The sequence below is a fragment of the Echeneis naucrates genome, chromosome 1, assembly GCF_900963305.1.
Source record: "Echeneis naucrates chromosome 1, fEcheNa1.1, whole genome shotgun sequence".
NCBI lineage: Eukaryota > Metazoa > Chordata > Actinopteri > Carangiformes > Echeneidae > Echeneis > Echeneis naucrates.
In genome coordinates, this window is record NC_042511.1 from 17,551,908 (window position 1) to 17,579,115 (window position 27,208).

At 38.8% G+C, this 27,208-nt stretch overlaps 1 protein-coding gene across 4 annotated transcripts; it reads left to right on the forward strand.

Annotated features, from left to right (window-relative positions):
• Positions 1-303: 303 nt before the first annotated feature.
• On the forward strand, positions 304-27,208 carry LOC115046404 (inactive rhomboid protein 2). Of its 4 annotated transcripts, none has more exons than XM_029506771.1 (19): positions 317-424; positions 4,751-4,811; positions 10,511-10,657; positions 11,790-11,941; positions 12,463-12,646; positions 15,048-15,269; positions 15,695-15,823; positions 15,994-16,103; positions 16,426-16,620; positions 16,842-16,953; positions 17,347-17,421; positions 17,809-17,970; positions 18,354-18,439; positions 18,566-18,629; positions 18,767-18,861; positions 18,993-19,068; positions 19,141-19,241; positions 19,894-20,047; positions 24,260-27,208. In XM_029506771.1, exons 3-19 carry the CDS (start codon positions 10,523-10,525, stop codon positions 24,689-24,691), a joined length of 2,484 nt encoding a protein of 827 aa, XP_029362631.1. In that variant the 5' UTR covers positions 317-424; positions 4,751-4,811; positions 10,511-10,522; the 3' UTR covers positions 24,692-27,208. The 4 variants fall into 4 exon arrangements, with proteins under 4 accessions (XP_029362622.1, XP_029362631.1, XP_029362603.1 ...); XM_029506743.1 differs by having other exon boundaries at positions 16,402-16,620; positions 24,260-27,207; XM_029506753.1 differs by lacking the exon at positions 317-424 and adding an exon at positions 3,117-3,155 and having other exon boundaries at positions 16,402-16,620; positions 24,260-27,207.

A 27,208-nucleotide genomic window follows, 5' to 3' on the forward strand; every position in this document is an offset into this window, starting at 1 on the left:
ATGTGTCTGATGCTGCTGTAATATGAACATTTTCCTGACTAAAGGATTAATAAAGGATTATCTTTGAATCTGACATGAATGCAGTAAAAATATCCATATAATTATCATATAGTCCATATAAACATCATATCCAAATTTATATTGCTTTTTTTTATTAGCAGGTGTTTCACATCATAATTATTTGCACTCCATATGCCGGTGGTTTCCACAGGGCCGGCCTGGGGGGTACTCCCGGGTCGCTCCGGGCCCAGCGCCTCTACTCCGCCGTAGCTCCGCCCCTGTCGCTCCTCTGGGCCGCAATCAGGGATGTCTGGAGGGAGAAAGAGGGAAGTAGCAGCCCGGCGGACAGTAGCCTGTCGAGCCGCAGCGTTTCGGACATAAAGTCACTGCCAATGAATTAAAAATCGCTTCTTTCTCCCAGCAGGTGAGTGAATTTAACTTTTCACTCTTCGTGTTTGTCTGTGGAGCCCTTAAACTTATCTGTAAGTGTTTGGATCCACGCGCATTATCGAGTCGTGTGTTGTTGTTGTTTTCTTAACCTTTCATTAAAAACAAAAACTGCTGTAACCTCTGACTGAAGACAAACACGCAGATTGGTACAGGGTGGGTGTTGTTTTCAGGTGTAAACCTGGTCAGGCTGATGGCTTTTCAAACAAATAAAGCAGCTAGTGACAGACCCAGGTTTAGCTCACAGCGGCCGTCTTCGCCCCGCGTTGGACCAACATGTCCCGGCCAGTCCTTTGTTGGTGAGATGGACCGGGATACCTCTACCTATCTCCGGCTCTCATCCGTTTTCCCTCTAAATCGACTCACATCAGCCATGTGTGGATAAATTCAGCACACATGTCGGTTTTGGACCCCCGCCGAGTGTTTCTGTGTTCAGCAGGGTGTGTTCAGGCGTTCGCTGTTGGTCCGGAATTTAATGAACAAATGCGTGAAAAAGGATGAACTGTCTGACACGGTTTCACTTGTAGATGTAGTGTGTCTCTTAAACACACAACATCGGAGTTGAAAAATAGGGACAGACTAGTGAGCTGTGCAATGACGACACACACACACACACACACCTAAAGATTGATGAAATAACATGGGCATGTGCGATACTGTATTTAGTCATTACTGTAATAACTCTCTCCCGTAGAGAGTTACATAACTGTGTGCCAATTTTTGTCCAGCAGTAGTTCTTAGGTGGGTCTGCTGAGGATAAAAAAAAAACTTACCCGGTCAGAGGAAGAAATGTATGGGGAAAAAAATTGTACTCAAGATTGCTCCATGAAGTGTAAAGTTGTGTTCACCACATTGATCATACTCACTCTTTTCCATTGAATACAACTGCTTCTGACAAAACAGCAACATAAACATTGTGTATAAAGGCTGTATTGCCACAGATAAGTTTCCATTTTGCCGCTGAGTTTGAGTTAAATGCCATTACAGAATATTCACAACATGATAATTGGCAATTCTATTTAATACTGATCATCTTGTCTGTGAACCCAGCTATAAATATTCATATTTTTATTTTATTTTCTCTAAGTTTTATCTTGCCCCTTTTTTTTTTCAGAATACTTGTCGGAACTTAATATTTGCCAAATTGTGAAAAATATCCGAGGAGATATTCCCCTGACTCCATGTCATTCTTCATATTACCTATACTTGTAGGGTTTACAAACATATTTCACTGTTCTCACAGACCGATAAAGTCCAATGACCTGAGCTTGCATGAATTTCCCTGCTAAAATTCGACCCCATGTGATCAACTTTGCGTATCTATCTGTGAAGAGGAAACAGTGAGTGACAGGGTGTTATTGAATGGTGTTTCCCATTGCTGTTGACGGTAAGCACACCGCACTAACTTTCTGCAGCTGTGACAAACCAGAAAAATAGGAACTATAATGAATAAGTATCGATGGCAAGTTGGATGTTTGTTTAAAAAAAAAAAGACTCACCAGTGGCTGCATCTGCATGGTTGAACGGGCATGCGACCTATACCAGCTGTCCACATGTCTGTGAGTTAACTAACTGGACTCAAAGAAAACTGTGACCAAATGAAAATTGTACTCTTTGAACTGCTACTGTGACATCATTTAGAAGGTTTTAAGACTTAATCAGAGCCACGAAGTAAGCTCTGGTTTTATTGACAAAGTCCATACGTGAACAGGTCATTTTCTTTATGTTTATTATGTTAAACCTGTTTGGGTTTTTTTGTTTTTTTTATATGAATATTGTAAATTTGTCCAGGGGTTTCCAGTTTGGCTTGGTCGGTTTTCAGGGCCCATGAACAGAGAGACAGACAGAAACAAAAAAGAACATAACACCCTAATGTGTAAACTTTTTATGCTGTTCTTCCAATTTGAAGTTTGGAAACCCTGTAGGCTCATCCACTTACAGCCATGATCTTATCTGTTTTCAGCCAGGACACACCCAGAAAACACAGCTCCTTTTTTCTTCTATAAAACCAAACCCCTTCAGTAAGAAGAATATCAAGCTGCTAGCGAGGCTTTTGGAATTTTTTTTTCTTGTTCTCTCATACCAGCTCACATGACACATTATCTCCAAAATACTGGGACACACCGATAATGCTTTGAAAACCACAGAGTCATGAATCTTTAAAGGATTTCTGTGGCTAGAAGCCTCCAAGGTGTAGAAAGTAGTTTTTACATTTATTGTGGTATTGAAAAAGCCATTTTCTCTCTGTGTTTCTTGCCAGATCCCGGAAGGGACAAATTCTCTTCACTTGAGTCTGGCACTGCAGTGAATTTGTGACAATGTGCTACTTTGTCTATCTCAGTTTTTGCAGTCAAGCGGAGCTAGTTGATAAAGCCCTCAGAAATTACCTGATTTGGGGAGCACGTTTCTGCAGGAACATATGTGCACACTCCTGTTGCTCCAGTGGCAGAAAGAAACACATGACAGGGCTCTAATATCTTGTTTATGTGTCCACTCACTCAGTGAACATTAGCTGATGTGAGAAACTCTTGGAACAAGTGCAGTGCTGTTGCTGAGGTGTTTTCAATAGCTCACTGTTTTTGCGGGTTTGGACATGCTTGGCAAATGGTGCAATGCTTTAAACAGTTTCTGGAATGATTAGGTAGAGACAGTTCTTTTCATTTGAAACACAGGAACACACAGATGGCAATGAAACTTCATTGGAAAAGGTATGAAAGGGAATGATTGATTTTGTGATGCAACAAAGTGCTATTATTAGCCAAAAAGGGTAAAGGGATATTATCAAGAACCAAGATTTTATTTTGAGTCGTCACAAAGAAAGTTAGAAATGAGCAATGAGTGGGCAGCTTCGATTGTTGCTCTGACTGCACTAAATACCACTAAAACTCATACTCTCCTAAACGTTCAGTAGCATTTAGCTGATTAAGGTGCTGCTGTCATTATGATTGCCGGCTTGTTCATGATTAATTTGCAACCTAAACACATCGCAACAGTGCAAACAGACCAGACACCTTGAAAATGTGTCTGATTTTTGAACGTTGTTCCAGTGCTACCATAAAACTGTCACTCTTGGGTCTTTTTACAGCTGAGCACTCCTCTTCTGTCTCAGGCCAGTCCGCTTTGAGCTGGCTGCCGGCCCATGTGCTGCAGGGCTGTAGGACTACTCTGTGCTTCCATTTACAGGATGGGACTGCCGCTCTTTTGTTGAGATGGACAAGCTTTAGCACAAAAACTTGGTTTGTCAAGTGTAGAAATGGGGAAATAAGTTTAGAAGTTTTGGGCAGGCTACAAGAAAAAAGACATACATACATACATATATATATATATATATACATAGACAATTTTTATTGGCCTGGTAAGTGTCTGATCAAAAGATATGTAGATGTGTTTTTTTTTTTTTTTGTTTGTTTGTTTGTATGTCTTCTTACCGCAGTCATGGTGGAATTAGGCTGACGTTGCTCGAAGTGAGAGAGATTATAAGCCATGAACCAAACTTCAACGAATGTCAGGGAGGTTACCAAAATTGACACACTATTCAGAGACAATGAATATACATGCCAAATAACATGCTTGGTCAAAAGTAATGTATTTTATAAGCACCCAGCAGACAAATAAATGGCTGGCATATAAATGTATATATATTTTTTTTATACATTTAGTTTTTATCTTTATTGGCTGGTTGACTGATTTGTGGTTACTTGAACGAAACAGAAATTTTAACTGTGAACTAATATGCCAATAAAGTGTTTGATTTAGCCTGGCAGTGTGCACCCTTGATATCACACATTACCATAACGGTTCACACTGATGCTGTGGGCACGTCTTACACACAAATTTACATTTGCTTGTGCACACTCTCACTGATTATGTAATGCATTAAAAACTATGTGAGAACTTTTTGATTATCATCACTTGGTTTCAGTTCAACCACCACAGTTGTCTTTAGTTATACTAAAGAAAAAGGAGCAAAAGTCCTGCTATTGTCGGTCCCTCACTCCTTGATACACTGATGCGTGATAATTCTTGTTCACACTTTCTTCGAGAATTGCACGTGTGAAATTCCATATAATGGATTTCAGGAATAATGTGTCCATGCAAAAATGTTCTTTGGTCTATTCAAAATATAGCAACATTTAGAGGACATTTTTTGGTAAACCACTTACCACCACTCATCTCATTTAAAAAAAAAAGCTGTTCACGATATGTTGCAGCAGCTAAATATGCAAAAGATTATGTCAAATTGTGTCAGTAAACTAAGTGCCAAAAGTAATTAAACTCTACAAATTTTTGATGTCCCTGCCAGGATCTACAAAAGAAGATCCAACCTGGTGGATGTTAAGAAGTGATGAAACATTTATCGGAAGGTCAGTTCCTCATTTAGCCTCCATAAAGTTTCACACTCAGCCCAACAGCAGCACTGCCTGCAACAAATGCTGTTTCTGATTCACAGTTAAATAACACACATAGTTAAATTGCTAATCTCCAAATGAGACATTCATTATTTTTTAAGTGGTGCCTTTTATTAAGACAGTGACTGGCAGAGAGGCCAATAGGAAGCAGGGTGAGAGAGAGGAATGACATATGAATGATACCATGACACTGTTACCTTGAGGTAAATGTTCATGAATTCAGTGTGAATGAGCAAAGTTTCCGTGGCCAAAGGAAGGATATTGTGTAATGTTGTCAGCTGCTTAGGCCTTGCTGTTGAGACACTCACTTCACCCCAGTGCCTTCATCTGGAATGTTAGATCCTCATTACATGACTCAAAGTTATTACGTTTGTGGTATTTAATTATGAAAAACACACAGATCAAAAACAAGTGGCTAGAATTAGAAAAGAAAACATGTGTGGGGAGGCTTTGTTTTTTTTTTTTTTTTTTTTTTTTTGTTGTTGTTGTTGGTGTTTTTTGTTTTTTGTTTTTTTAACTGCCGGCTTGTTCCTCTAAAATGTTTGCTGTAATGGACTTAAAATTTTGCTGCTCCCTTCTAAGCCTGAGAATCCCAAAATGCCGAACAAATAGATGCAACAGCTGGTATTCTTCGTGAGATACAATGGTGGAAACTTAAATGAAATATCAGATCTAACAGAGATATTGCTTCCACTTGCTTGTTGTTTTTATCTATATATATTTTTAACTGGTTGTGCTCAGCTTTTACTAACTAACCCTAACCCTAACACTCATCTGAGGATTGATTATGACTGACTGAATACATCAATATTCAGTTTGCATCTTATACAAGGGTAAAATAAGAATTATAATTTCAAAACTTTGCAGTTCAACTCCGGTCTCACCTTTAAAACAACAATCACATCTTATTTTATTTACAGCACTTCTCATTTGTACAGGCACTCAACGCTAACAGGGGAAATTGCTTATTTTCACCACCTCTAAAATAAATTTGAAGCTTATTTGACTAATCCAACTTGCTTTGGTAATTCATGTAAATGCCTAAAATGGAGAACAACAAAAAACACTCAACTTGGCACTCTCACGTCTCACTCTTCTCCCCACACAGTAAGCAGCAATAGCATGCTTTTACAGTTGTGGAGGCGCATGTTGCGCAGTTTCTCAGTGTGAGAAGAAAGCCAAAAATACACAGTGGGTGAAAGTCCAGTTGCTTTTGAAGTAGGCATTGTTGACATTTCATTTTTTTTAAACATGGTATTTAGATGGCATGAGACTGTAGCTCTTCCGAAGACTCCATGGTAATGGTAGTTTGGATTTTTGGCCCAATAACATGTAATATAATTAGTTTTTGATATTTAACATATAGCATGTCTTTTACTGTGTGTCTGTCTTTATGTATATATCTTTACACACACACTCATGTATGTAGCTACCTAGTTATCAAAAATAATAAAGCATTTTTCTGAATTTGAGAAAAATCTTCTTTAGGCTCAAGTTAGTGAATCAATTGTTTTTCATATGGCAACTTGAGTGCAAGGAGTTGCATTTTTTTCCTTGGTAAAGCTGTGTGTCTTTAGCAGTATAAACATTGTTTGTACAGTAGGTTACGTAGGTGTCCTGGCATGTCATCATTTTGAAAAAGAAATTGTGAAATTATTAAATTAACAGTAGTATGAGTAGTCACTCATATTTCAATGATAACAATTGCAACTGCCAAAACGGTTGCAATATGAATTAAGGGCTTTTTTCCCCATAAACCCAGTTCAACCTGTTAAGCTAAAGCAAGACAACCCTCCCATGAGCATTAGGCAGATGGGAGTACACACAAACAACCCTCACACATTCTGCTCGTTTGGGGAAGAGACTGAACCATGGTGACACTGCTGTGGGTTGCAAAGTAACTTGAAATCCCTGAAGATGAAGTGGTGACACACAGCAGTACATTTCTACTGATTAATAGTCCAGTAAGAAGCTGTTTAGATGAGTCAGTGAATTAATAGATTAAAACAATGCTTTTCAGTTTGCCAAGTTGCCTGCCCAGATGGCTCCACCCTCCTCGCTCCAATAGGTGCGGCCTCCAGGCACCTGATAGCTCCACCTTCATCACCACCTGGATTCCTGATTGTCTGCAGACTGGCCAATCCCAGCCGCCCCAATCAGGACCAACTGTTTAAAACCCCTGCCAGCTTGTCAGTCTGGGCAGCGGACTGTGTGACAGCTCGCCCCTTTGGTTGTGGCCTTTGTGGTTCCTAAAAGCTAACATAGCAGACCGCACGAGCGCGTGCGTGCGTGTGTGTGTGTGCGCATGTGTGTGAGAGAGAGATATGGTGAAAAGGTAATATTTTGGTAAAACCTGGGAAGTAGAGGCCAGTTTTAGTTATTGACTGTCTGTTTTGTTGATTGTTTCCATTGTAGCCATTGGGCTTATTTTGTACTTTCGGTTCAGGAGTGCTGTTTCTGTGTAGGTTTGGTTTTTAGCTAGCTGTAGCCAGTCTTTGTCTTCCTTCCTTCCTTTGAAACTAGTCCTAAGGTTACTGTTTAGCTCTTAGAGAGTCTTCTTTTGGTTATATTCTGTTTTTGATTTAAAGCAGCACCCACCGGCCCGTTCATTGGTTTATCTTTTGTTTGCCTGTTAACCACAGTTTCCTATTTGAGTTACAATAAACAACATTATACCCATTAACACCTGGGTTCTTTGTGTTACCTCCCTTTCCCCTGAGAGCTAGGTCGTAACAATAGTGCACAGACGTGTCAGGCCACTTGTTCTGTGTCATGTGATGACCTTAGCTATAGATGACGTCATTGTGGATGTTCTCCTTCTTTCTCTGACGTGTGACAGCAGTGAGTCAATAGGTTGAGCCCCATATCTGAGGTTGGGAATCATTCAGTGGTGTCATTCTAGGACCCCCCTCCCCCCTCTATTTTTTTTTTTTCTTGACATACAGACAGCTTTTTGTAGCTTTTTCTGGTCTTCTCATCAAACTTGACTTGATATTTAATTTCTTTTCATTTCATGTACAGTAATAGGAACACAACAGAATCATGAGATACTCTTCATAATACATCCACATTACGTTGGCTTTATGTGAACATAGTGAGCATACTGTGTGTGTGTGTGTGTGTGTGTGTGTGTGGACACACACACACACACACAGTATGCTCACCTGTGTATATACCTGAGAGTGAACAGATGGTTAATTATTATCATCCTAGATGTTTGTTTTTTACCACAGTACTCCATTCCCTCATAGTGCTGCTGCTTGCTGACATACTAAACACAGCTGAGGGAAATAATGGTCGTGGATTCAATAAAAATAACTCGGCTCATTCCTAAAAGATATTTTTGGCAGTTTCCACAGTCTATAAAACAAGCTTGCTGTAGTACAAAAAATAATTGTGGCCTGCCTGTCATTGACCACATCCCATTTTTAATGAGTTTTCAGGTTTTATTATTGTTTCAACAAGAACTTAATCTATTTAGTATACATCTTAAATAGTCAACATATTCTAATTTTAAATTGTATAGAAACAAAAGGCTAAGTTGAGTTGAGTATTAGTGTGCTTATATACACTGATAATCTATCAAAACACAAAAACCCAAGTATTTTCTTATCCCTTGTTAGAGCATCACCCAGGCTCATATTTCAGTGCATCCCTCTGTGATATTTCCCCCGCTGATCAGTCCACTGTCCGTTCCCAAGAGTTTTCCTGTGTAGATCCAAACAAATGCCTGTCTGCTCTGATAGACTGTGGTTAGCAGCAGTTTCCCTGCCATTTGAGCACTCTGTCCATTAGCCAAATTCCCAGCTATTTCATTATCTAAGTGGATGAGGTCCAGTCCCTACCCACCATACCACTAAACCACAAGTTAGATTGCCAGTAGCCTCCTCTTTGTCTCAAGAGGACCAAATCAGGCTTCCAAACATGAAATATTTAACATACTTGATTGAAAACATGGTGAGCAGAAGTGAACGTTACATGCCTATTACCATAAAGGTTCTGTACACAGGCATTTTTTAGCAGGTCAGGACAGTAAATGACGGCACCTATATGTAAAGCCCTGTCTAACCGTGTGTTGGCTTTGCAGTGGAAACTAGGCCAATGACTGAGGTGGTGTCAGATTTCTGACTGTTGCGGCTGTTCCTGCAGTAGACACCCTAGGTCTTGCATTGATTTTTTTTTTTTTTTTTTAAACCACAACTTCAAGGCTTTCAAGACCATAATGACATAATGGATGTGTTGGCCAAGGCTTGCGACCTTATAGGTTTGTTTGCAATGCCTTCGATTTCTCTAGAAATACTGTAATGCTACGAGACACTCTGTACTCCAGGAATAGACTGGCTGGGTGGTCTGCCGTTGGCTGTGATTGATAACGGCAGACGGAGATAATTAAGTTTGGCAATATTATTCCATCCTTGAGCTGACAAAGACACAGGTAATGAGTTATTACATCAATTCAACTTAAAGGACTCCAGATCTGATCCATGTGTCATTTGCGTATTCCAAAGTGTACAATCGATGCACACATTCAGTAATGCAATGTGTTATTTGGAAACACATATTGAACAACACAGTGATCTTGATAGAAGTCGCTCTACTGCTAAAATAGCTTGGTTTATTGTGTATTTTAGACAAGATGCTCTCATTTAGAAAACAAAAGATCCTCATTATTATATGTATTCAACTAAGTGGGGGGCAAGGCTGTGAGAGCAGGGAGGGGATATGGATTACTAACCATCTTGGGAATACGCAATAGCTGGAGAGCACTATTGACTCCTTTCATGTCATTGGGTGCCATGTCTAACAGCTGGTGTATCAGTTGCTTATTCATTAGTCTTTCAAGTGTATATATTAGGCGCTGCATTATTAATATTGAATTTTTAGTTGTCTCAGCATTTGCCTTGACTTTTTTAAAAAATTGCTCAGGTTGGCAGATATGTCATAAAAGTATTGTATTTATGGTGGTTTATTTCAGTACAGCTATGAATTTTAACATCCCTCTCTGGGTCAGATTGTTTTTGTTATAATAATAATATAATAATAATAATCTGTTATCAGTCCGCTGAAGTGTGGTGTTTTGTCACTGAACTAGCAAGCATGCATACCTATGTGGTTATTTTGTGAATGAATGGTCCATTGAATAAAAGCAGAAAAAAATAGCCACACCTAGATAAATTATTGTGAAATTTCAGATAACGTTCACATGTATTTCCATCTCCATGTCTCTGAGTTAGGCAAATCTTCTGTTATTATTAGTTTCAGTTATTTATATATATATATATATATATATATAAATATATATATTTTTTTTTTTTTTAGGTTGTGTGTCTGTTTTTTCAGAGTGCAAATTTTACAAGGCATAATCTGATTCCTTTCCTCTCATCTTTGCTATACAGTATAATATTTAGAATCAATTATCTAAGCTCTGTGTAGTAAAAAAAAGGTCATTTCCCCAAATATAACACAATTTCAGATGAAAATTTATGAATTATTTTAAGGACCAGTTAAGATATTGGTAATTGAAAAGCAAGAGGAGTTGGCAATAATGTTCTGTTTTAGCACATTTAACTGGAAAAGAGCCAGCTCCTGACTGTTTGTTTGTATAAACTGTAAATGCTTTCTTACTGAGAAACTTGTGATTCTCTCTTCTGTAGCACTCTGACAGGATGGCATCACAGGAAGGGAAGGAGCCTCCTCCAAACACAGTTCAATCAGATAGTCGTCTAAAGAGCAAGAAGCCACCCAGCCTTGTAATAGCCATCCCGCCACCTGAGGCGATGTCCTACGACCCTGCAAAACAGGTAGGCTGAACATTTTTACTTAGAATTAGTCATTCATCAATGCAACAAACAGTTAAGTCTAATACTCTATTTGTCACTATTTTTGCATTGAAAACAATGATGTATTGATAAAATCCCAACAGCTTTTAATGTTTAAGAACATTCTTGTGGTAGATGATGCATTTAGACCCATTTGTTTGATTAACAGATACTTAGGAGGTCGATACCTTCTGATAATCTGACTCAGCATACACAAGGAAAGACTTCAGGCGGTACTTTATTTTTAAAAGTTCAAAAGGGTTTAAACCATGTTAATGGAGCTACATGGTATTCCTGTGTGCATCTGACTTTGCCATTTGCTCGAGCAGGAAGGTATTTTGGACAGCTGTCTTGCACTTTGTGGGCACAAGGCCATACATTTCCCCCTGTGGGCCCCATGCTCAGCACACAAACGATGGCATTTCTGCTACATAATGTAGTAGACTGAGTTTAATTGAGCACGTTGCTGCTAAGGACCGAGTAGAATAATGACCGGGCAATTATAGTGCACATTGAGGTATGTACTGTAGCAAAAACAGAAAGACCTTTTGAATAGATATTGCACTTAATGCTTTGCCAAGTCATTTACTGTTGCGAATACTCAAACAACTAAAGGGAACAACAAAAACAACCAAAGAACAAAATATGAAAGTCACCATATTCTACTGTCCTAAAAACCTAGTAAGGCTGGAATGGTCTCATTATGTCTGCTGTTATTGTGCTGTTATTGTGAGTATATGGATATATGATGGAAAGAAAAATCTAGCAGCAACTCAATGCAAACTATTCTGCAAAAACTCCTTCATTGTCAGACCATTGCATTGGTCTCACCAATTGCAGAGTCACTGCAGGTTAAGATAAAAGCAACATGAGCTCCATGAACAAGGATTTGTTCAAGACACAGCAGGTTGTTTTTTTTTTTTTTTTGCTGTTGTTTGTTGTTTTTTTTTTTTTGTTTTTTTTCTCCCCCCTAGCCTCTTTTGTAATATAAACACAACTGTGTGCACATTAAATGTACTTTCAATCCCATGCAGGCATTATACATATATATATTTTACTCTAACAACAATCATGCTACTATAATGAAACATCTCTTCTTCCTTCTTCTTGTCAGCCACTGCGACCCTCTCTGAAAAAGAGTGAGAGTGGTCATGCAACCGGTTCAGTGTCAGAGAGTGTGAGTGGAACTGGAGATGGAGGCTTCTTATCCAGAGACAGAAGGCCAAAGCTGGCAAGACAAACGTCACTGTCTCAAAGCATTCGCAGGTAAAATGGACTGTCTGTTATTATCAAGTCTAAAAGTTTATTGGAGCTACAGTGAATAAAGAAATTGTCAGTGAGATGACAAAGCCAAGAAGACAGAGACAGGCAATGGACCAAGGTTTATTATACAAGAAGTGCTCCTCACAACAGCTCGATCAGCCTAAGATACGATTGCCTACATTTTGTTCACCATAAAAATCTTTATATATTTGATTAATGTACAGTATTATGGTAATACATTCATTATTATATTCTGTGTTAGCTATGCATCTTACTTTTTTTATTTGATCTGTATAACTTCCTTTCAGCAGCACAGATTTTGATCTATCTTCCTGCTCTAACTGATTCTGCTAAAAGCTATGAGTTGATTTTGTGTGCTCTTTAACAGATGTTATTCAAACTTAGCTGAACTGCATTTTTTTTTTTTTTTAAACAAATGCAAATTTGTGACATTGATATGTAAACCAGCATTACCTGCCCTTGCAGTTTCACCCTGTGTGATATGACATGATTTGCACCTGTAGGAATACAGCCCAGTGGTTTGGCGTGGGGGACGACTGTGAGACTAAGCAGCAGGTATGGCAGAGGAAGAGCCTGCGCCACTGCAGTCAGCGCTATGGAAAACTGAAGGCCCAGTATAGAGAACCTGACACAGCCACCAGCTTTGACCAGGGCCCAGACTCACCAGCTACACACAAGATGCCCAAGGTACTATAACCGCTTTTCTAATCCACACATTAATTTACAACTCATTTGAGATTTTATTTATTGAATGAATGGAATAAAAGCTCTCATCATGAAAATAAGTATCACAGACCAATACATGGGATGAGGCAGAGCCAGTCTGACTACTACGAATTCCCATTTGCACTCAATTTCAACCAAGTAATAACTCTTAACTTTTCAATGTTATGACACTGAGAGACATCTCTGGAGGCACAGGAGCTGAAAGAAATGTAGGAGGAGCAGACTGTCTAGAGTAGGAAAGTGTGTCTGGCTTTAATATAACAGTGTTGTATGGTACCAGATAAATCAAGACATTCCTTTCAGTCCCCGTCAGACAGCTCAGCACATAATCTAGTATTTACTTTGACCTATTGTTTTCATCTTTCGCTTCGCTCCACTCACTTTTTTGCTCCCAAATCTGTGTTTACATAAAATTTCCAGCAAGAAACAGTTTTTTTCCCCTCTCTCTCTCTTTCACTATATAAATGGTACTGTACACCACATACAGAGAAAAAATAGTTAACGCAGTCCTGTTAAGCAGGGCTTAACACTAGAAAACCCAGGGTCTTCTTCGTCCTGCCACAATACCCAGAGGACAGCCAAAAGGCTGGCTTAAATTTTACAACTCAACGACCTACATTTAGCCACCTTTCTTTCTTTTGGTCCACCACATTGGTCCACCACATTGGAATGTGAATACATTGGAATGTGGTGGACCACCATTAGCACCAGAATTCTCAGATCATGGGGAGGGGTATGCTTGAATACAGCCTGGAAGCTTCAAACATCTACTGAGAGTTTCTGGTGTTGGGATGCAGGACTGTAGGGCAATTGTACCTGTAAATATCTGTGATATGATTAGAAGGTGCCTTGTGCAAAACTGCCATTAAGTTTTTAGTTTAAGCTTTTATTTGGTAGTATATATTTTTTTTTATATGGTTTTATTTTATTTATTTTGAAGTGTTGTATTGCCATACTCGTTTTATATTCTTCTTGATAGAACTATGTTTATGTGTATATGAATGGTATGTGTATGTTATATGTTGTTATGTTATATACCGTATTCTCCGGACCATAAGGTGCACCGCATTATAAGGCGCAATATCAATGAACGGGTTTATTTTCATACATTAGGCGCCTGATAAAACATGTAAAGCAAAGCACAGTATGTGCTGGTATTACAAAAAGTGGCGGAGGTAAGCGTACTGCCTTCTGGTCTCTGATTGGTTTATCACTGCCAACAATAGCAAACACCTGAAGTTAGTGTGACCTTGGAACAACATTGCATCCCAACATTTCACTATAATTGGATTATGATATGGATTTGACAATTGGGTTTACGTTAAAAACCTGACGTCTAAATATAGTAAGGTAAAACCGACTAAATGTTGGATTGTCGTTGGTTGCCAGCACTATATAATTAGTTATCTAACATTGTTTGATTGCAACCCATATCCAACCAAGGACCAACGTTAATACAACGTCCCTGTGTCAGCTGAGAATGCTCCGACAATCCATCAAGCAGAGCGGCTTTGTTTCTTACAAAGACGCACAAAAACATTGTGACAGATTTTTGAGCGCAGTGTAATTTTATGAAGAGTTTGGTCTAGACCTGTTCTATATGTAAAGTACCTTGATGTAACTTTGTTATGATTTGGTGCTATACAAATACATCTGATTTGATTTTAATTTCAGCGTACCACATAAAATTGGTTCGAGGTCAGTAAGCACAAGAATTCATACATAAGGTGGACTGCCGATTTGAGAAAATTGAAGGATTTTAAGTGCTTACTTGTAGTGCGAAAAATACGGTACACACTTTTTTTTTATGACCATGCAGCACTTTGTGTGACTTATCTGCTTTCATAAATTTAGGTTAACACATCCCAAGTGCATACATATGCATTCCTGGTGCCACCTAAAGACCTAACTTTGAAGACCTGTGTATTACATGACAAAAATCCAGTGTTATTACAAAGTTTGACCCTCTGAAAGTGTGAGTGCAAGAGTGTTGTGCAGTGCATCTCAAGCGTGCAACTTTTACACAGGGTGCTTTGAGTAGCCTAAATAAAGTTTACATTTTTGACATTTATTGCTGACAAATACAGAAATCCTGGTGAAAACAACAAATTAAGAAAATAGATAAATAAAAAGTACATATAAAAATTTATGGAAAATGTAAAGGCAGGCCTCTGTGGGTAGAAAAGCCAAATGGCTGTGCTGTGGTAGTTCTAGTGTTAAGGGTGATCTATCAGTTCTCAGTGACTTACTTTTTGTCTCATGTCTTCTATTCATTAACAGCATCATTGGCCAGCTTCATGTTAATGTCACATTGCAACTCAATTATTTATGTCATGTTAAGTCAAATTTTTGTTTTGGTCAGATTGTGGATCCCTTGGCCCGGGGAAGAGCCTTCCGTTGCCCAGATGAAGTGGACACTCGCTCCCCTAGGACACCCCATGCCACTCAGGGAGTTCCCATCACCCCAGGGATTACCTCACTCAGCTCTTTCACTAGCCAGCGCTCTGGTTACAGCCGCTTTCCCAGACGTAAGAGGGAGTCCGTCGCCCGCATGAGCATTCGTGCTGCATCTAACCTGCTGAGGGTGTGTATGAGTACAAGAAAATGAAAAACATCTATGTGCCTCTTGGGATGTATATCAAATCAGGATTGTCAGAGAGTTGATAAAGTGAATTGAAACTCAGATCTTGTGGAATCGCTTTGGATTCTACAGTGTGGTATGAGAGTAATCAAAGAAAACTATTCAAAAAATAAAGCATTGTAATTGTGAATAGCCTCATATTCCATAGTTTCAAATATACATTGTTTAGACTGCTCAGAGATTGGTCATATTCTTTTGTTACCATAAAATATTATGCAGACTTGTCCATAGTGTAACTTTTTCACACCTTCACGCTGTTTGGAAACAACCAGAGATAATTCTGCCATAATCTCATATCGGAACTTTATATTATTGTTTAATTTTGTGGGGTTTCCAGTGTAATTTCAGTTTGTGGCATGTTTTTTCAGGGTCGCAGTGGCTTAACAGGATCCCAAACAGGTCGCAGTTTCCCAAGGAGAAGTTTTGCCAGGCCCAGCTGGTTGGATGATGACACTGTGGACTCTGGAGATACATCCGAGTCGCTCTTCTTCAGCAAGGTCTTTTAATCTTTTTTTATCACACGTTCTCACTTCGCATTGACTTTTTTTCTTAACTTCCTTCCTCTTTAGAATTTTTTTCAGCAACACCTTTCATTGCTTAGCAGCCTTCTTTCTTAAACTGGTGCTTCAAAATGGCAAAACTTTTTCATGTGACCTCTGCCATGTAGGTCGATGTTCATGATGAACTCTACTCAATGGCTGATGATGTCTTTGAATCTCCGCCCATGTCGGCAGCTTTTGCTCCATGTGAACAGCCTGACCAGAAGTTTCCAAGCCTGTGAGTAAATGCACAACCTTTGTTTTACTTTTAAGTAAAACTTAAAAGATCCCTATCAGCATCTTTTAAAAACAATATTTTGTTGTTCCCCACCCTGGGTTATCAGGGTTTTCATCCAAATTCAGTAAGCCGAATTGACTTTTAAAATGCTTATAAATTTTTAAAATACATGCATATAATTTGTGCACCTTTCTCATATTCTTTCACTTTGATCTCTCTAACCCCTGTCCATCACTATGGCCACATACTTTTCTTTTTAATTTCTCTTCCTACTAACCTGCTTTTTGTCTAACTGCAGTAAAGACGTATCTCGAATGCCCAGGACACCAACTGCACTGCCTGAAAAGGGCCACCCTCGTCGGGGGCGTCGCATTGCCTCCCAAGTGAAGCACTTTGCGTTTGACAAACAAAAGCGTCAGTATGGCATGGGCGTCGTGGGGAAGTGGCTTAATCGGCACTACCGGCGCAGCCTGAGCAGCAATGTCCAGAAGCAGCTGGATGATTTCCATAGCCACAGGTTGGGAGTGATGATAATGTGCACAGACAAATTGTTGGATACTTCCCAAATTTGAAATAATTGACCTCTTGAAAGAAATCCAGAGGGACTATATGTCACAGCTGTGAGAACAGTTTGAGACACATTCCTTTGCATGAAAAATTTTTCTGCTGTGTAATCGTTTTCCTCCATGGCTGTTGGCTGATTTGTAGTGATTTCCTTTATTTATTTTTTTTTTTAAGGCCCTACTTTACCTACTGGATTACATTCGTCCATATAGTAATCACACTGCTGGCCTGTTGTACATACGGTTTTGCCCCTGTGGGGTTTGCACAACATTCGTCATCTGAACTGGTGAGTGAAACCCTGGCAGATTAATCTCTCTCCATGAAAAAGTAAGCACAAGCACCAGACCCTGATACTGGAGTGTCAAAATTATTGTGTATTGCTTTTTCCTGAAAATGAGGATTGACACAACAGGCATGTGATTTTGATGCACTTTTGCTTACAAAAAATATGATTCAGAGCAATAAATATGAAAAATGTATGTGATTTTCTTTTTTTTTTTAATTGAAGCAAACAGAGCAAATTACAAACAATTAATTTAAATTAAAGCATTGATTAACTGTATTAATAATTGATTACTTAGATATCAAAGTATCAGTAAAAGCATTATTAAATGTTTTGGCACCTATGTCATGATTATTTAGATATTTGTGAACTGTGTCACTCTGTCGCCCCCTTTAGGTGCTGAAGAACAAAGGCATTTATGAGAGTGTGAAGTATACCCAGCAGGAGAATTTCTGGATTGGTCCTAATTCAGTGAGTTTCTTTGTATTAATCTCAATGTTGTTCTTGCCAACTAGAGACACGTTGGCTGTTGGTCTTCATGCATAAAATTCATATGAATGACTCATGGCTTCTCATGAAAATCATCTGATTGAGTCATTGTGTAGGACACTGTCAAAGATGATGGTTATTAGTTTTTCCTTGACTTTACAGTATTTCATAGTAGCTGCTGACACTTTTTGCCTTGTTGGGTGAAGACTTGCACCATCAGGAGTTTGTGGTTTACTCACCCTATCTCACAATATAAAACCTTATCTGACCTAATGTAAATATTCAGCATTTTAAGATGAACCTAGAATTAATTGCTATGTGTGAGCTGCCAGTTTATGCATGTTTACAATGATGCCCTACCATTTATAGGAGGACCTGATCCACCTTGGGGCCAAGTTCTCACCATGTATTCGTCAGGACAGGCAGATAGTAAGTCTAATCCAGAAGGCCAAAGAGCTGGAAAGAGAATCTGGCTGCTGTGTTCAGAATGACAACTCTGGATGTGTGCAGACCCACAGCTCCGACTGCTCCGTATGTTGTTTATCATGCTCTTGCATGCTTATTACAGTAGTTTTAATGTAAATGCTTTTCTCTGGTTTTAGTAAGAACTTGAGCAGTGCAATATTCAGTAAATATTCACTATTAGTAAAAACTGCACTCATTAAAGCTACCTTAAATTAAGAAGTAACTATAATGAGACACAAATGTAACATGAATTTTCTTCATAAAAATATATTTTTAAATTGGAAAATTCACTGATATCTTGTCAAGTATCATGTTGTTTACTTGTCATTCTATGTTTGTCAGCTGTGTAAATGCTCTGTCCTGAAATTGATGTTCTATTTTATTTCATTCCAATGTTATCCTTTGGAATAAATAATTCCTACAATTGGATACAAAATTTGTGCAAACAGGAAACGCTGGCCACATTTATTAAACAGAGCAATGAGCATGTGGGCATCAGCAGATCCTCTGGTTCTGTCTGTCACCAGGATCCCAGGTGAGCAAATATACAGTATATGATTAATGTGGCACATGAGACATAAAACCCTTCTAAGAAACAATGCAAATCAATTCAATGTTTTCAAACCTTTCTATGTTCTCCTGTGATGCATGTTGTGGGCAGAGTGTGTGAAGAACCTGCCTCCGCAGAGCCTCATACATGGCCAGATGATATTACGCAATGGCCGGTGAGGAAATGTTGCTGCTAATTTGGAAATAAATTTTCTATACCACAATTAATTTCACAATATAAAATATTTATTTTGAGATGGAGGCTAGTATTATCATATGCTTGTGTTATTGCTCATTAAATGCCTTTCACCAGGTGTGTACGTTTCCCAAGAAATGGAACCAAACAGGTTATAGACATATGGACTGTACCATAAAGGGGCGCCCATGCTGTATAGGAACCAAGGGCAGGTGAGACACATTTTTGTTGCGTGTTGTTTACTTGATTCAAGGCCTGCATGTGCAACTTCATCTATTTAGTTTCTATTATTGTAAGATCATCTGCAGCAAATTCTAATTTAATTTACCTTGTTTTCATTTAGGTGTGAGATCACCACCAGAGAGTATTGTACTTTCATGCATGGTTACTTCCATGAAGAAGCTACACTCTGCTCACAGGTAGCTTGTGTTCTTATGTTTTTGTTAATGTGTGTTTGTGGGTTTCTGACCTCATGCACTACTGCTGTGCAGGTCCACTGTCTGGATGATGTGTGTGGGTTGTTGCCTTTCCTCAACCCCGACGTTCCAGATCAGTTCTACCGTCTGTGGCTCTCTCTCTTCCTCCATGCTGGGTATGCACAGCACCCCTCACAACCATCCTTCATTTCTAAGTAAATATGTCTGCACAAATTTAGATATGAGGCTCTTGATGTTGTTTATTTAGTTGCCTGCTTTTGTTGTCTTGTCACAGTAAAAGTTACACCGCCATCAGCCACAAGAGAGCTGTTTCAGTGAGTTGGCCATTGAAGTATAAATGTTGCCACTGCTGAAGGAATACTTCCTAACTTAGCACAGAACACTGGGAGAATGATTAATGTGCTGCGACAAAGTGTTTAAACTATTATGCTGAGTCAATGAGCTGTTTAAATTGTTTGAAAGATTACAAAGTTTGCTTTTACTATGTCAGCATCCTTCAGAATTCAAACCTAATGAAATATTTCTGAATAAAATCCCATTGCGCGTGAGCTGTTCACTCATGTATGAAGTTGAATGCTTGTCGCTAATGCTCGGCACATGGAAAATCCCCCAGGTCTAATTCTAAAGCAGGCAAACAAACAAGCCAAGAGAGCTTAGTGAGAAACTGAAAATATGGGCAAAAATTGTTAATTTGATGTTATTTACTGGCTGAAATAACAGCAGGCTGCACAGAGAAGTCATTTGTAGTCCTGTATGTGTGTGGGGGCCTATTTGTTTATGTTTCTGTCTTTCTCTGTGTGTGTATAGGCTCTTGCATTGCGTGGTTTCTGTGGTATTCCAGATGACCATACTGAGAGACCTTGAGAAGCTGTCAGGTTGGGTCCGCATCTCCATCATTTATATCCTCAGTGGAATCACTGGAAACCTTGCATCTGCTCTGTTCCTGCCCTACAGAGCTGAGGTGAGCCATGGCTAGGAGCAAAAGGAATTTACTCATATAGACATAATTTGTATTTAGATTATTTGTAATTATGTCATATAGACATACATTTTCTAATAATATGATTACACAGCATTATTGATTTCTGGAACTGTGTGCTGTCAAAGCATCATGAGGACAGCGAAACCTGTATGGTTTGGCTGCTTATCTCAATAAAAATGCCTATAAACTATAACTATAAATGTGATTCCAAAAATATGGAGGACTTTTAACACAGAAATTCTTTGTAATTAGTATAATTATAGAAATTATTTTTGAAAAAAATTAAAGAAAGCAGAAACTTTCTAGTGTGTATAAATGAAAATGAATTAAGTGTAACTTTTAGTTGATTTCTTATAAATGAGTTTTTGTTAATCACCGGCATGATTTTGTTACAGTGACCTTTTTTTGGATTGCCCGTAATGGTGATTTATCTCAATTACTTAAGCCCTCGCAATTGGCAGATGCACATAAGCACACACTCAGACTTTCCAACAGATACTTGCATGTCACACTGTTCTTTGAGTTGGTCAAATGTCTGAGCTATTAAGCCAAAAGAGAGAGAGAGAGGTTTCAGATTTGCAGTTTAAAATCTTGGAGTATCACTGGAAAGAATTCGGACAGCGTCAGGCTGTTGTTCTTGATCCGTCCAATCTTCCCAACTGCCTCTTTATTTATACCATGCCACCTTTTACCACTCTATCTCATTTGGATAGAGAGTTTAAAATCAAAACTATTTAAATATTTCACTGTTACCATAGTTTGTTTGTCTACTGTTTTCATTGGGTGGCTTATCTTGGTTTGGCTCAGCTCATTTACTTGAGGGGACTTTCTCTGCTTGGGATTATCAGAACAGACCTGACTAATGTGAGGCCTCAAGGGGCACAGCAAACATCTCATGGTGCTCTCACGGTGAAAGTGAGATCAGGCTGACATCAGATTATCCGACCACTTTACTGCAGCTGGTCATTTGTACAAAGAGAAGAGGGTATTGTTCATCAAAAAGTGGAGGGTTGTTTTTTTTTTTTTTTTTTTAAGCGCTTTCAGCATCTTTTAAGTTCATACTTTTGAGGCAGATTATAGTTTTTCATGTAGATGCAAATTTTATTTTAAATAGCCAGTGAAACTGGCTAATGCAGCATGAAGCAGCCAGTTATTGGCATCTGTAACACTTCAAACTTCATCTGACAATTAAATAAGATATATATATATAATATGTGATATAATATATAATATATCACAGTACAAACAGCTATGTCGTTGCTGTATTAGCTCATTAAATCAGGGCTGATTGTGTTATTATCTGTTAAAAACTGAACTCATGAATTCAGGATTGGATACTTGACATCTTGGAAAATGTAGTTATTTTTTATTTAGCTGACTAACCACTTGTCTTAAGTGGATTATAGAGGCAAGCAAAGAACTGACTGATTATCAGGCTAAAATTAAGCCGTGAGAAATGCTACATTGGTTCAGTTGTTCAGTTGTGACTTGGGGGACTAATTTATGCTGGCCCACTCCTATGTTCACACTTGGAGGATATGTTTTATTTGGACATTACTATAGCTAATCTGCTCTGTGATGTCCCTTTGGATGTGCCGATGGAAAGCTGAAAAAAATCCTCTTGGAATATAAGATTAAGTGTGTGTGGTTGCTGAATCAGCTGCAGTTAATTACTATCTTAGGTGATGTCTCTATGGGCTTTTAAAACACTGACCAATTGTTATTGCTTTTTCCTTTGTGACTCACAATGGGTTCCAGTTTGATAATAGGCTGTATATAATGTGAAGAAATGGGTGTACACCAGGAGATCTACCGTTATTTAAAACTGAAATGTTTGAAATGTTAGCTGTTTTCTTTGTTTTCACCGCTGTTTGCAGTACAATTTACTGATCTCTGCACGTGGAAAGAACACAGTCTGGATTACCTAGTTTTTGGTGGCATGTTTGTTTTCTTCATTGTGTCTGTAAAGCCCAATTTCCCCTTTACAGATTAGTCTAATACCATTGTGCACATTAGCAAAGGCCACTGCTACAGAGTTTAGTGGACAGGATCACTTTTTCTTTTAAACAGGGGCAATTGTTGCAAGTATTAAAATTGTCTAATGGAGCGTCCAGTCTGCACAGTTCTAGGAACGCAAACGTTTCATCCTGACTTACCTTTAAAGGAGGTACTCTTTCATATCAAGGACATTTTTTTTGTTCTTTTTTGTTCTTTATGTCTTGATGTCATTCAAATATCTGTCACCTTCCTCATGAGCCGATCTAAATAGCTTTCAACTGTTATTTACGTGATGTGACATGAGGTGGCTCTCACAATGACGTACCTTGACGTGTGTGCCAGAAATCCCACTGCCCAGCTTGCATGTTTCTTACACCAGGAATAACCAGAGGAAATGCATGCAAGGCACAACACAGGGTAGTCGAGCCACTTAAGCAGGCGGTTTAAGTAGATTATCCTTTAACTGTTGAGTTAAGGCGACCCTGCAGCTTGAGCATTAATGACTCAAACACCAGCTGTGACTGGAATAACAATGATTCACACAGGTAAATAATGATGTAAATTGTCAAAGTGCGGCACATCAAGTACAAAGGTTACAGAAAGAAAACAAAAGTTTGTTTAATTTCGGTATGTTTGATCCACTTACAAAGAATCCAGTGTATCAAAGAATTTGCTCAACTTGACAATTTGATATCAGAACAAAGACCAGACTAGGGGGCTATATTGGGTAGAGCATGCACTACAAGGTCCTCATCTGTCTCACTTGTTTCCAGTGTCATTCGCCACTGTCTCTCTGTCCCCCTGATTTTCCTGTTACTCTTCACGCTGTCCTATCAAATAACACGACAAAGGTCCAAAAAAGTAAAGAATAAAGACCAGAGTAGTACAGCACAAGTGAAGATCAAATTCTTTAGATTATACTTTTATGATGGTGGACACTTGTGAGTGTGAAGAGAGATGATACACGTGTCCGGTCCCAATAGGATAAGGACAGTCACTCTGGCCTGGTTGGAAGCATGTGAGCTGAAAAGACACTATGTGGCTTTGGTTCTGCCCTCTCTGTCTGGACATGGACATAAGTCAAAGTAGCAGCTCTATAGTGGAGGACTAAACAGCTCATTAGCATCCAGCAGCAAATCATTAAAAATGGGCTAAATTAGCAGGTGTCCACCTAATCACTGCCCCTTCAGTTTTAGTGTTCAGCAAGTTGGCCAACAATGAGCAATGACAAGCGTGTTAGGAACGCATTAGGAACATGTCAGCCTGCGTGTCTGGGGTGTGTGGGTGAGAGCTGTGCCATGCTCTTTTCTGTTTGTAGGCGTTTAATGTCTTCACAGATTAGCCATATGCCTCTGACTAGGCCAAGCCTCCAAACTCAGTGCCGACGTCACTCTAATCTGCACCTTTACTGCCTGACCCAGGGCTTGCAGTTTAGTTCTACCCCAGAACTAGATCAAAAATTAAGGCAGACTGTGGGCATTAAAGTCTTTATCTATAAGCACAATAGCCCTTCAACCAGACTGGCCCAAAATGTCCCCAAACTGGTCACTGATGTAATACATCTACTTTAATAACATTTTCCCAATATTCATTAATTACCCGTTGATAAGGTTCTACTGTGTTGGGATGACATCACTAAGATGGTCCGCATGGGTCAGTTTAAATAATTGTTACCTTAAATAATCTTATGAACTTGTTGCCAAGATTTAGTAATAGGGTTAAATCTCTGTGCCTAAATTACAGCACATGGACTGACCTTCCTTGCCTTATAATTAGACAGAATTTTCCACTTTCACTTCACTGCAAATCATGCAAAGCCAAATCAACACTTACATTTACAATAACACCTTCTAATCTGTACAAACATTATTCCATATTAGAACATAGTCCCACGTGACACATTTGAGCCTGTATGCATCCAATGCTCGGCCAGTTGGGTCCCTGGAAATTTTGGGAGTATGTATGAAAATTGTTGCAGTTGCTAAAGCCTTCCCCTCATTTTGATTTGAATGTGATGTGAATAATTTCAAATTAAAGTTGAAATCTGTACTTCAATTCTATCATTATCATTTCATTTCAGCGCACTGAACTCCTTTCAGCTTCTTTCAACACTAAGAACAGTTTGTCTTCCGTTGTTACAGTGGCTTGAAATTGAACAATGCGATAACCTGAAACTTGTTTTTATCTCACTAGGTGGGCCCAGCAGGGTCTCAGTTTGGTCTCCTGGCTTGCCTGTTTGTTGAGCTCTTTCAAGGTTGGCAGATCCTGGAGAAGCCATGGAAGGCCTTTTTTAAACTGTTGGGCATCGTTCTCTTCCTCTTCCTGTGTGGCCTGTTGCCGTGGATTGACAACATTGCCCACATCTTTGGTTTCCTGAGCGGCTTGTTGCTGTCCTTCGCCTTTTTGCCCTACATTACCTTTGGAACTTTTGACATGTACCGGAAACGCATCCTCATTGTTGTCTCATTGCTGGCCTACATCGGACTGTTCTCCTCGCTCATTGTTTGGTTTTATATTTACCCGATAAACTGGCATTGGCTGGAGCATCTCACCTGCCTGCCCTTCACAAATAAGTTCTGTGAAAAGTACGACATAGACCATAACATCAACGATGTAGTGCATTAATCAATATCCTGATGTTGTCCATTATGGCCACAGTGTCTGTGCTTTTGATGCACTAATGTCTAGCCAATGACCAGGTCAGAGGTTTCTGGGTCAAATGACCTTTCCAAGAACATAATGATGTTTTTTTATTTTCCTGTCAGAGGACCTGGTCAAAGTCCAGAGTGAATAGGACTGGATTAGTCTCCCTTCATCAACTTCTAATTTGCTTTCCTCAGTAAAACTTTACTCAACCTTTTTAATCCTTGGTCAGGTCTGGCACTACCTAACATGTTAATTCACTAAGGGGCTTGGAGATCCTTAGTATTAGAGGACTGAAAAGATATTCAGAATGTCAAACTCGACAAAGCTGGTTGGATCTAAAGGAAAAGCTCTATATATCATCAGTCTAAAGAAGCCAAATGAGAGAAGAAGACATGGGCCTCTTTGACCTAAAATCACATTCCCTTTTAACTCTGCTCATGGCAACAGCTGAGATGAAGGAAGACTGAGGCCATACATCAGGTCTCTTGTCACACAGTGAATAGTGCTACATCAAATGCCTCCTACCAGCAGTCCTTGTTTTCAGCAACACGGGGTTTAACACTACAAAGACTGTCACTCAGCCTCTCTGTTTTAACGATCACAAAATTCTCATAGTTCAAATTGTTTTATCTTTTTTTTTTTTTTTTTTTTTTTTACATAGGTACTTATGGCATGTCAATAATAAAGTATTAACTGTGCAGCAGGAATAAAAAGTGTATCAGTGGTCGACTAAGGCAAGATTTCTATCAAAAACCACTAGTTGCCTTAAATGGTCTATGTCATTTTATAAAGATGTCCTAGTGTACTTTTGCATACAGCTTGTGGTCAAGTGACTTATTGATGAGGATCACATTTCTAAGTTTAACCTACCAAAGCAATGTCACATGCTGCTAATATATGCATGTTGTCTTTCACAATCATTTTCTGTATGTCACTGCCACAAAAAGTTCTCCACCAAACTGATAATGGCTGTATTTGATCATGGTGTCCAATAACAGTGGTGCCTATACCATTTTTATGATACTTACAGGCCTGAAAATAAATGCTTCGGTAATATTATTATATTTAGTAGAAATATAAGAAGTAAATAATGTAATTATGGTATAATAATAATAATAATAATAATAAGAAGAAGAAGTATTTATTCCAGGAGCAATCATCTAAACAGGCTTTTTAGTTACATCAAAGCAAGTTATTGTACTGTATTTCTTGACTTTGTGTCAGAATCACAAGATGTTTGTTTCACCTGAGCCTTACTGTGTTTGTGAAATATTGTGATGAAAAATGCAACTTTGTTTTGAACCTTTTTTAACTTAATTGTAATGTTGCTACAAACAGGAACTTCTCAAACTGTTCCATTTTATATATATATATATATATATACACACACACACACACACACACACACACACACACACACACACTCAGACTTTCTTTGTCCCCTATGTCTTTTTTGTATATTTTTGGTGGGTGGTTACAATAGGTGGTTGTTGTTGTGGCTCCCTGGCAATGTGACAAGTATAACACTACGCTTTCAGTCGTCTTTGACTCCCTAGGTGAAACATTTCCCATGTTCAGGGGTTTAAATGTTATTTTGCTGTCAAGGACTCTGGCTTGTGTTGACCCCAGCTGTTAAGAAAGCCACAGCCACTGACTGTTGTGTGGAAGATTATGTGACTTACTAAATGAGATTATGTGAGTTAGTCTTTAGGTGTGACTCATTGATCACCTGCTGTTTCAGAAAACACAACTTATTAAACTTATGTCAGGTGGTGAAAATGATACAACCAGTTTCAAAGGTGGTGTGTTTCGGCAGTAAGGATTTCGAGCCATAGGACTTTACAGCAAGTAGGAAAATAAGACCATTGCATCGATCGCTTCTTGGGAAAACCTTTTTCTGTGCCTTTTGACATGTAAGTGTGTGAATGTTTGATCTGACCCACAACAGCCCACATCAGTCATGATAATACACAGCAGCTGAGCTACTGTGTCTGCAAGGGGACCAAATCATTTCAGCCTTTTTCTATTTAATGGAGTTGAAAGGGAACTTTTTAAATTAATTCTAGGCCACAGTTAAGTTACTGTTTTGTTTTGCTTCTGTTTTACATGTGAAAATCTATGTGCTAAGGCAACCATGTTAAAATAAATGTCACTCTAGGAGTAATGAGCTATGTGTGTTTATATGTCAGTAACAAAACACAGTTTTTAACTCAAGAGCTCATTTGGTCTGTCAAACAATGATGGAAATTTGGAAATCAACAACCCCATTACCAGTGCAAACTCCATCTGCTAATGAATAACATGTAATTAGACTGAAAGCTCCATGATGGCCACTAAATTTGATAAACTCCAGCTGGCCCAGAACTCTGCTGCCCGTATCAGAACCAAAACCCTCTCAAGTTTTAAACCGCTCAGCTCTCCACCTCTGGAACTCTCTGGTTCTCTGCCCATCTTCAAGTCCAAACTCAAAATTCACCTGTTTAAGATTGCTCACAC